The following is a 10,730-nucleotide window of genomic DNA, read 5'->3' as shown; positions in this document are numbered from 1 at the left end:
TTTGAAAGATTAAGGCTAGGCCAATCATGTAGCCAACAACACTATTCTTACTCCATCCATTTAGATGGCAAGTGTGGAGCCAAAATATGCAATCCAATGTTCTATTCTAATAGATATAGGCAAACCATGTATTATGCTCGTCTCAAGTAAGTGTTTCCCATTAGTATGGATATCCTTAAGAATATTCTTGTTTTGTATTGGATAAAAAGATTTCCTTAAAAAACTAAATTTTTTGCTAATGTATGCCAAAACAACCCATCTTAAGAATATTCTTGTTTTTGTCCTTGGATAGAAAGATTTGTTTTTATCCTTGGATAGAAAGATTTACTTAAAAAACTTAATTTTTTTCCCTAATAATCTATGCCAAAACAACCCATTTATTGTGGTTATTACTTGGTCTTAACATTGTTGTGACTTCATTATCTAGCAATAAGCCCTTCATTTAATCAATATTTCTTCAGCGTTTATGAAATACAATATGACTATGATCACTCCTTGAAATCGATTGAATTTGATACATATAGTCAAGCTCTCACTTCTTTAATGGTGGGTAACATAATAGTCTCATTACTCTCATTAAATTTTTTCTTCAAAATGGATAGTTGGTTGTGAAATCACAAAGAAGAGAAAGAAAATACTTTTTTAAAAGGATTTATCCTTTCAAATCACTTTCACAAATTAATAAAAGGGGCATTTGGTACAAGAGTATTAAATGCCAGTTTGTCCCTTCTCTTATAAGAAACCAATCTAGCATCCATATTCCTTGTATCCAGAATAAGTCCTGCAAGCTGGATAAATGGGGAGCTTTCAATAACACCTTTTTTGACACTTAAAAGGGGCATTTGGTACAAGAGTATTAAATGCCAGTTTGTCCCTTCTCTTATAAGAAACCAATCTAGCATCCATATTCCTTGTATCCAGAATAAGTCCTGCAAGCTAGATAAATGGGGAGATTTCAATAACACCTTTTTTGACACTTAAAATCTTGAAAAAGTAACAAGGATAAATCTTTTTCAAAATTTTATGAGCTCTCTTCTCATACCAAAAGTGTCTCAATGCAACGTAGATGAAATTTTGTATCAACCTCGGTAAAATATTTCTCCACCAAGATGGTACAACAAGATGCTACCTACCATGAGACAAAAACATGTGAAGAATATACCTACCACGCTCATCTTAACAGTGTACATTCTACACTCATCTTGCAAGTGTCTTAAAAGTGTATGTTAAAGAACTATATGAATTGAACTAGAATAGATGAATTAAAAATGCCTTAAAGCTTATGCTGGATTTTTTTGTTTTCTAACATGATCTAACAAAATATAGGTAAGATAATGACCTCTTGATTTAGGCAAAGAATGCCTTCATGTAATGTAGAAATCTTGTAGTGTCCAGTTTCTACCAAGCTTATGCTGGATTTTTATGTTTTCTAACATGATCTAAAAAAATATAGGTAAGATAACAACCTCTTGATTCAGGCAAAGAATGTCTTCACATGATGTAGAAATCTTGTAGTGTCCAGTTTCTACCAAGTTGTCCAACTTGACCTAATTTTAAAATACAAAGTAAGATAGCTTAGTCTAATCCTCAACAAAATTTTCACTATTTGTGAGCTAAATTCATTACAATATTTGACATGCATATGTTGTTCTGGGTAATTGTTTGTAAAACTCAGTGTTGTGTTAGTGACTATTGTGTAGCCAACATATCTATGAGCACTAATCTCTAAACATTTTTAAGCACTTAAGTAACCTATCCATGCACTCAGTTAATGAGAGGCCATGATGAACCTATTTTCTTATAACAATGAAAGGAAACCATTGAATTGCAATATGGAGCATTACAAGGTGTCCTATGCATGTCTAAAACACAAGTAATCCTATTAAAAAATCTTAAATGCTATTGAAGTGTCATTAATAGGTCTCCCCATATGAAAGAGATGGCCTGTTCTTAGCCCTTTAAACAGCTTGTGTCTCTCTTTTAGAGAGCATGTCTGGACATTGTTTAAAATGAGAATCATATATTGTTTATGAGATCCCATCAAAATTTGATAAAATGAGAATTAGCTACTTTTTATGAGTGCCTAGCAAAATTTGATTAAAAAAAATATTTTTAGTGACATGAAATATTTTGGAAGAAAACCATGTTAGATATCCCACCACTTTGATGGAAATTTAGTAAAATAATCATATTGGGGGAAAAGACTACATGTAACTACCTTTACATCAGAAGTTTAAAGATTTTAGGGGAATCCTACGCTTTTTTTGAGAAACATGAGATTTTATTTTTCTACCACTTAATATTGAGAAAAATATCTTCTATATCCTTCCTCTCTCTCTCTCTCTCTCTCTCTCTCACACACACACACACACAATATCTTCTATATCCTTCCTCTCTCTCTCTCTCTCTCTCTCTCTCTCTCTCTCTCTCACACACACACACACACACACACACACACACACACACACACATGCACATGTGGCGAGTAACAATGCTAACTCATTTAAGTTAGAGATCCTTGATTTACAAAAGTAGAGTACCTCATTGTAGAATAGAAGAGCTTCAATGTCTATTCCAGCTTGTTGAAAAAGCCATATTGCTGGTTTATTACTCCATAAGCCATGCTTTGTGATGTTTATGACCGGTAAAGGTATCCAATCACTTCCATCACTACTCAAACTAGTATGCTCAAGAATCCATGCATAACAAATAGTGGATATCATGGAGCTGAGACCTGCACAAGGTAACCTAAACTATCTTGGGTTTTGGTGGTGGTGGTGGTGGTAGTACATTATAAGATTACTAGTACTCAACCCACGCATTGCTTCGGTATGTAAAAGACATTAAGAAGTGAAACACATGAATGGAAACTAGAATACAAAGGCTAAAAACGGCAATCGAAGGGATTTTTTCCTCTTATTTTTTAGAAATCCAGGATTTCTTTTTTCTCGCCTCTCCTTGTGCCTTGGTTGTCCATGGTCAATATGTAATAGAATATAATAATTAATTGGCTAAAGGTAATTAATTCTAATAAAATTTAAAATAAGTTTGAAGCATTAAAAATTTGTTTTGAAAAAAGGGTAATTGGAACTGAACATTAATACTAAAAACTTGAATTAATACCTGATCCAGGCCTTGATAGAAGAATATGGAAACGGCAATCTTTTTCTTCACCATTAAAGCTCTCCACCTTTCTCCTCTGCTGTCTTAAGAATTGATTTAGAATCTCTGTATCATGGTTAAGCTTCGCCTTCTCCACATTTAATCTCATGCTAGCACTCACACGTCCATGCTTATGATGATAATTAACTAGCTGTCTCTTATTGTTAATGCTTTTATGCAGCGACATTGCACTTTCTGATCGGTAGCCATGAGTACAATTACTTAATTCGTCCTCTTCGCGCAGTGCAGGAATTCGGCAATTAATCACACGGTTGCAGTGCTTATAAGGAGGCGATGATATTGCTCCCAAATCACGATTAGCAGCCAGCGTTTTCCGGCTAATCGCGTGATTAAACCTGTAACTAGCCTTCATCGGATCATCACCTGCAGCTAACCCAATTGTATGATTGCTCCCAGCTGAAATGGGTTCGCGAGGCACATCGTTTCTTGACATGATCTTCCTTTTGCTTTTGCTTTCTCGTGTGCTTTTTGCTTTACTTCTACTGCAGAACCATCTCTGCAATACAGCGCCTTTCAGCTTTGCAGTCTTTTCATTAAACCCAAGATTAATCAACCTGTAATTATATGTTAATGTGCACATCGAAGCACTGTGTATCAGCTTCAGCTTTTCAATGCTTTTCTTCACCTCATTATGCAAAGCTCTCATTACTCTGTGTATCTGTGTCTTGATCAAGGCCTCTGAATCTTGATTATTGTCGTGATTAGTGAGCACTAAATCAGCTGCCATGTCAGGATAAGGAGCAGATTTTGAGAGGCTACTGCAATTTCTCTGGTACATACCGCCGTTGATATGATCACCTTGCGGGACTGGATGATCATCCAGATTAAACTCATCATAATCACGATTATGACTGAGATTACATGAAGCAGAGCGAGCAATCTTCTGATCTGTGATATTGCAGCTGGTTAGCTTAATTGGCGAGGTAGCATCAAGGGGAGTAGAAGAGGAGTGATTAATGATTGTTGGCTTGGATGAGGGAGGATCCATCATGACGAGGGGGGGTTCTTGATCAGAAATATTTTCATTAACAGAACTCTGATTAATATCAGCAGCAGGCACAGTTCCCATTTCAATACTATCAGCAATTGATGGATACTTATTGCTCTCTGATCCCTTTTTGGTCCTCCTGGATTCTCCCAATCTCCGAATGCTCGAGCCATTACTGTCAGATGATCCATCCGCGATGGTCTGTTAACCATCACCATGACAATAATCCACATATTAGCATGGTCATTAGGCTATGTACTGATCATTAGATAATGTAATTACATCATAAGTACATACTGATCATAAGTCCATACTGGTTATAATGTAATTAGATCATAATTACATAGAATGTGACGTACTAATCGATAGTATTGTAAACTACTGATAATGAAATTAAGCCCTAAACACAAAGGTGATAGGATAGGAAAGTGATGAGAATAGCAGATCATGTAACTCTCATCAAATCAGATTGAAAGTTTAATTAACGTTGCTAATCACATCATTATACCAAATTGGTAGTACCTAATACTAACACAGCAAATCCGGTACTCACAGTTGAGCGGCGAGGCGCAGAACTTGATAGCTGCTTAGTTAACTTTGATGATGATGATGATGATTGAAAGGCATTAGCACGTGAAGTCCAAGCCAAAGCTCCAACATTAGAATTGTAATTAGATGAGTGATTAATGTCCGGATTAATGTCAGACCCAGCTTCCATATTAACTTGATTAGATTTTGTGGATCATCTGTGCATGTAATTGGCCGTATTTCAAAGTTCAAACAGGATTAATTTATTTCTAAAATACAGCATAATTAATGCGCTCTTCATGGCTTCCTCCGCCCAATATTTCCACGGCCTTAATCTCGCCACTTGGCAGGGGAACTTATTTAAAATGAATAGAAATTAGAAATTAGAACTTCAACTCAGTGTTCACGGAGAATATTTTCCTTCTCAAATAGAAGGACTTGCAATTTTAAAATTTACAAGTTTTTCTTCAACATTTACAAGTTTTTTCATCAAAATATAACTAAAATGCATAAAATTTTATCTATTTTTAAAATTGCAAAATTATTTTTTACAAGTGATCAGATTGTGAATTTTGCAGGTGCATTGTAAAGGTTTGGAGGTTCTGTGTGAACGCTGCTTCAACTACAACTAAAACCAATATCTAGATAGACATGGATATAGATGTAGTTGTAAATATGGATATATGTAGAAAGACAAGAGGTGCATCATTGGATTAGAAAATTGCAACTAAATCTACATAAAAGGCCAAGGAGTATATCACACCACAGATGCATTTTAGTCAAAAATAGAGAAAGCCACGCCAAGAGTGTATAGTAAGTTTCCAAATCTACTTTCAAATGTTGAAATTGAGAGAATATACATGTACAAAAATGTTCAATCATAAGGTAGCCCTGCAATAGAAAAACATTAATAAAAGTTGGAAAAGCATTATGAGAATGTGATGATTCAAGGAATGAGCTCTATAGAAAATCCTTGAGATTTATTATAAAATTCTCATTAAAAATAGCTTTTATGTACCAATTATTTAAGAGTAAAAATGGATTTAGACGTATAGCTTTTTTTAATTGTATGAGGATGAATTGTTGATATTATAAATGTAGGATTAGATGTAACATGTGCCACATACTAAAGGTATAATAACATAAAAGCTTCAAGTACTTAAAACTTATCCAAGACCTAGTGTACATCACCTAAACAAATTTTTCTTTGATAACTCTCACGCATGACCTTCTTAGTATTAACTTCAAATAGGATGGGTTATATCATGCCTACATCCACATCTAGGCAACAATATGTGTGTTTGAGGTGCCTCAACAAAAATAGACCTCTCATGGTTAGAAATCTAGAACCTTTTCTTGTAAACTATTCCACATCCACTAAAGGCTTCTTAAAAACGCTTGCCAATGTGAGGACAAAAGCCATAATATATTCTTGTTCTTGTTTGAACATATACATTGATGTACCTACTTTTATAAAGACCTTTACACTATCAACTAAGAGCTTGCTCATGCCTTTGAAATATAATTCATTCAAAGTACATCTACCAGAATTTTAGCAACATTTGAATCAACTCAATAAGAGCTAATTTAAACTCAACAGAAGATAGGATATTGAGAGGGACAAACCTCCTACAAAACCCAAGATTCATCCACCTATAGAGAAGATAGAGTGTAACCTCTTGTAAAACTTGGGAAGCATCCATCAATACAAAAGATGGAGTAACCTCCTGTAAAACTTGGGAAGCATCCATCAATAGAGAAGATCGAGCAACCCCCTTTAGAACATGGGAAAAATCATCCACCAATAGAGTAGATGGAGCAACCTCCTGGAAGCATCCACCTATATAGAAGATGGATAAGGTTCCTATAAATCCTAGAAAGCATACGTCTATAGAGAAGATGGAACAGGGTGGCTCTCGAGGTTAAGCCTAGAGAGGTGTTGGGTGGAGAGGGTTGATGGGTGAAATGTGAGCGTGGAGAGGTGTGGGCTGGAGAGGGACAACGTGATCTAAGCTTGGAGAGGTGTGAGGTATGGAGGGTCTATGTCAAAGATAAGAATCTCCTCCTCCTTGTGGGATGGGACGTGGAATATGGAGAGGTGTGAGGTATGGAGGGTCTATGTCAAAGATAAGAATCTCCTCCTCCTTGTGGGATGGGACGTGGAATATGGAGAAGGAGATGTAGACTTAATAGAAGCATGGTGAATCTCCTCATATACACAAGAAGGCACGCGAAAGTGGTGTGTGAAAGATGGTAGAGGAGTGGAACCAGTGGCCACTCCAAGAGTAGGATCATGGCCAAAGTTTGACGAGTTCCTTAAAGTTTCAAGTCGCAAGGAGTTTTTAAAGCACCTTTTCATATGACATGAAACTTTAAATTCATACAATTCCACTGGCATGTAATATATCAAAATGAAAAGGTTCTTTAAAAAGTACAGAATTATGTATAATACTCAATGAAATTTGTATACATAAAACATATGACAATTCCACCTGCATGTAATACATCAAAATAAAAAAGGTTCTTTATATGAAAATTCCACTGGCATGTAATATATCAAAATGAAAAGGTTATTTTTTAAGGATAGAATTATATATAATACTCAATGAAATTTGTATACATAAACATCCAATCATAAAGCTTCATTTTTTAAAGTACAAAATTATATATAATACTCAATGAAATTTGTATATGTCGCAACACCCAATCTAGTACTTTTTAAATCAGAATGAAAAGCATCGATGTAAGATTACTAATGCTATGAGAGAGAGAGAGAGAGAGAGAGAGAGAGAGAGAGAGATGTGCATGTGCGTGACAACTTATCCTTGCATTATAAATAGATATATCTACAATTGTTTGTTTATAAATAAAAAGAATCCCTACTAGATCCCAACCGAGGTTGTGATTGGCATTATCGACTTGCAAAAACTACTTTTATAAACATCATAAATGCAATGGGGACCTTAAGGACTTGCCAAAATGGGGCCTAAACACCATGGTAGGACCTGCTCTCAAGTTGTATTCAAGCCCAAGTAGCTGATAGTTTTGTTCAACAATCTTGGGTATCAATCCCAACTGGCTGCCATCTGTCCTACGTGTATAGCTTGCCAAAATGGGGCCCAAGCACCTTGTAAGACCCACTCGCTAGTTGTGTTTAAGCCTAGATTTCTTGGATGCTATTGTCTAACCATCTTGGGTACCCATAGGCTACCCAACCATGCCTTCCCAACCATATGCCAAAATAGACCCAAACACCCTAGTAGGACACCCGATTAGTAGTTGTGTTGAAGCTCGAGAGGAGCTGTTGTGTCCAACCATCTATCTTTCCAAAAAACCTGGCCCACTATTTAGTTGTGTTGCACTTGTCTATAGGTGCAGTGACATGACTTTAGAGAACAAATCACTCTACTAGTGGCGTTGCCCTCCTATATTTACCTTGATAAAAAACATCTTTCTAACAAACTAGAGATGCATCACTTGCATTAAGTGATAACAACATCAATGCATCAAGGGTCTCCAAACACAAGTTGTGCTTTGCAAATCATTCTTTATGGCATTTTATCAAGTGAAACCTTGCTCATATGATGATGTACTTATTGGAATAACTCTGCTTATTTTCCATGCATGTATCAATCATCGAAATGTATCCCACCAAGTCTTTAAGTTGCTACAGATTGCCAAAGTATCATGCATACCTCTACTCCTAGCAACTCTCTACAACATGCCAACAAGATCCTCTCCTTCACTAAGACATTTCCTAATGTCAATTGTTGAATCATCAACATTAATCTTGCCCCAATAAGCCTCTGCAACCATTCTTCAGTCTTTTTTCCCCTTTCAATTATATGTGAAGGAGAAGTAGATGGATTGAATAGATCGATTGAATTAAAAACTCTAAGATCAAGAAACCTATTATTTAAAGCATCAAAACATCTTGCACAAATGTTCTTCCAACACATTCAACAAGGGAACCACTTGCACTTCTGACATGATGAGAATGCATACCAAAGGGATTCCTAAGGCTAGCACCATATCGCCTATCAATTTGCATAGCGGAGTTGTGGGCACATAGGTTTTTGTGAGAGGATGTGGTGCAGATTATGTAGTGAAGTGTGTGCACTCAACTTTTGGTAAATGGTCAGCACAGATAGAGGCATTCAAGGTGGAGGGTATTTGGGTATAGACGAGTATTAAGTGTAATTAGGAGGGGGGTTCATAGTCAAGTTCCTAGGTAGTGGTGTGTGGGTTCTTGGTTGAGTGGGTTTGTGGTGGGTATACAGGTTCCCGAGTAGTCGAGTAGTGGGCTCATTGGTTGGGCAGGTTTGGTCATAATTAGGTGGGTTAGGGTGGGGTTCCATGGGTAAGTTCCCTAGAAGGGTTTGGGTATAAGGTTGAATGGGTAGTTGGGTTCTGGAGTTTAAAAAGGATTCTTGGGTATTTTGTAGGATTCTCACAAGTTGTTTTAAAGGGTTTTTGGGTATGTTATTTCTGGGGGTTGATGGGCTTGGGGGTTACTGGGTAGCTTTTGGGTATGTTATTTCTGGGGGTTGATGGGCTTGGGGGTTACTGGGTAGCTTATGGGCCTAAGGCTGATGTCTCAATGATTGAGCAATGAGTTAATGGGTATAAGGGTCCAGCTTGCTTTTAGGGTAGGCGGATCTTCAAGTTTATCGGTACTACATAGAAGCAAGGTTAAGTAATGGTGAAATAGCTCCTCTCAATTGAGTTCATGTTAACCCATTTCTAGGGTTAACAAGAGTTGCTACCATTATCTTACATCAAGGGCTCAAGGTAGACACACCAAAAGGTCATACATTCAAGATATGAAGCAATGGTTTCCAAATCTACAACTTAGACGGGCACTCGTAATGGTCCAACGGAATACTTCTGGCGATTTCTATTTCTAGAGTGTGTGGTAACAAGTTAGGATGAAGTACTTCATGGATATATTATGAGAGTAGTCATTGTAATAGCATTAAGCCTCTTATGAGCCTAAAGTGCCCGATCGACCATAGTTTAAGTGATTTGTGAACACTTATGGCCATGTATATAAGTGAAAATATCTCATAATACAAGGGACTCTCCCACTGTGCAATAGAGTGTGGCTCTTACTAATCCTCTTGCTAATCCCTCTCTAATGCATGCTAGTGAGTGTGTGTGAGAGTGAAGTGAGGTGAGAGGAGGGATGAGTGCACATAGTGCAACACAGGGGTGTGACAATGCACTCAGGAGGCTACGCCAGAATTGCTACTCAAGGAGTGATGGAGCTGGGAGACCTCAAGGGTTACGAGCTTGGCCATTTGAAAGATCCCCATGACAGCTGCGGTTCACCAGGTAATCTTCTTGTTGGTGTGTTTCGACGAGGGTTTAGGCGAGCCATAACATTTTTGGCATTGCTGCCAGGGAGCTATCCCTTAGTTTTCTCCGTTGTATTTCTCTAATCTACACATTACCCATTGCCTATTGTCTTTAAGAATGGTTTACCATGAAAAAGATGTGGTTTTGATGGTGATTTGTGTGTGATTTCGTGAGGAATAGCTCCATTTTTTTGTTTTGTAAAGAACGCTTTTTTGCTTAATTTTTATCTGTTTTTGTTGTTTTTAAAATGTTCCTAGGGCTCGCATTTAGAGTATATTAGGCTTTGTTTGCTTCCATTGCATCAAAAAATGCAATAGAATGCATTTTTAGTGATTTTTAGCTCCCTTTTATAGTTTAACATAGAGTGAAAATCGTTAATTTTTGCTTAACTTTCATGTTTGTTGTTAGATTTGTTTGCATAAGTATGTTAAAAAACAATTAGGGAAGCTTAATCCCTCAAAAAAATTAAAAAACTCTTGGAATTGACTAATCTTCACTAATAGATTGGTTTTTCTCGTTTAGGAACGATTAATCGATTCCAAGTGTTAAAAATTTCATAAACATGTTGTTTTCAGTCCATTTTGATCATGTAAGAGGTTGAAATTAGTATTCTTGAGTGTTTTGACAGCATCTAGATGCATCAAAACACCTAATTGCATCAATTTCTTCATTA

General features: G+C 36.6%; 1 protein-coding gene across 4 annotated transcripts; it reads right to left on the bottom strand.

Annotated features, from left to right (window-relative positions):
• Window positions 1–614: 614 nt before the first annotated feature.
• On the bottom strand, window positions 615–4,908 carry LOC147637489 (uncharacterized). Of its 4 annotated transcripts, none has more exons than XM_086798895.1 (6): window positions 4,725–4,908; window positions 3,124–4,372; window positions 2,541–2,734; window positions 1,467–1,547; window positions 1,043–1,129; window positions 615–929 (listed from the first exon to the last, which is right to left on the bottom strand). In XM_086798895.1, exons 1-6 carry the CDS (start codon window positions 4,887–4,889, stop codon window positions 672–674), a joined length of 2,034 nt encoding a protein of 677 aa, XP_086655021.1. In that variant the 5' UTR covers window positions 4,890–4,908; the 3' UTR covers window positions 615–671. The 4 variants fall into 4 exon arrangements, with proteins under 4 accessions (XP_086655021.1, XP_086655022.1, XP_086655024.1 ...); XM_086798898.1 differs by having other exon boundaries at window positions 695–936; XM_086798896.1 differs by lacking the exon at window positions 1,043–1,129.
• Between the last annotated feature and the right edge of the window lie 5,822 nt (window positions 4,909–10,730).

The sequence above is a fragment of the Cibotium barometz genome, chromosome 6 (genome assembly GCF_041138505.1).
Source record: "Cibotium barometz isolate CiBa-2024 chromosome 6, ASM4113850v1, whole genome shotgun sequence".
Classification (NCBI taxonomy): Eukaryota; Viridiplantae; Streptophyta; class Polypodiopsida; order Cyatheales; family Cibotiaceae; genus Cibotium; species Cibotium barometz.
Note: the sequence above shows the minus strand (reverse complement) of the source record. Positions and strands in the feature narration are given on the sequence as shown.

What these genes read in the sequence shown, in the direction of transcription:
- LOC147637489 (XM_086798895.1), bottom strand. Translation starts at nt 4,889, where the DNA reads ATGGAAGCTGGGTCTGACATTAATCCGGACATTAATCACTCATCTAAT. An exon ending in CTCTTCTATTCTACAATGAG is followed by an intron (nt 1,548 to 2,540) that starts GTACTCTACTTT and finishes TTTTAAAATTAG; the next exon opens with GTCAAGTTGGACAACTTGGT. An exon ending in TTCTTTGCCTGAATCAAGAG is followed by an intron (nt 1,130 to 1,466) that starts GTTGTTATCTTA and finishes GTCTCATGGTAG; the next exon opens with GTAGCATCTTGTTGTACCAT.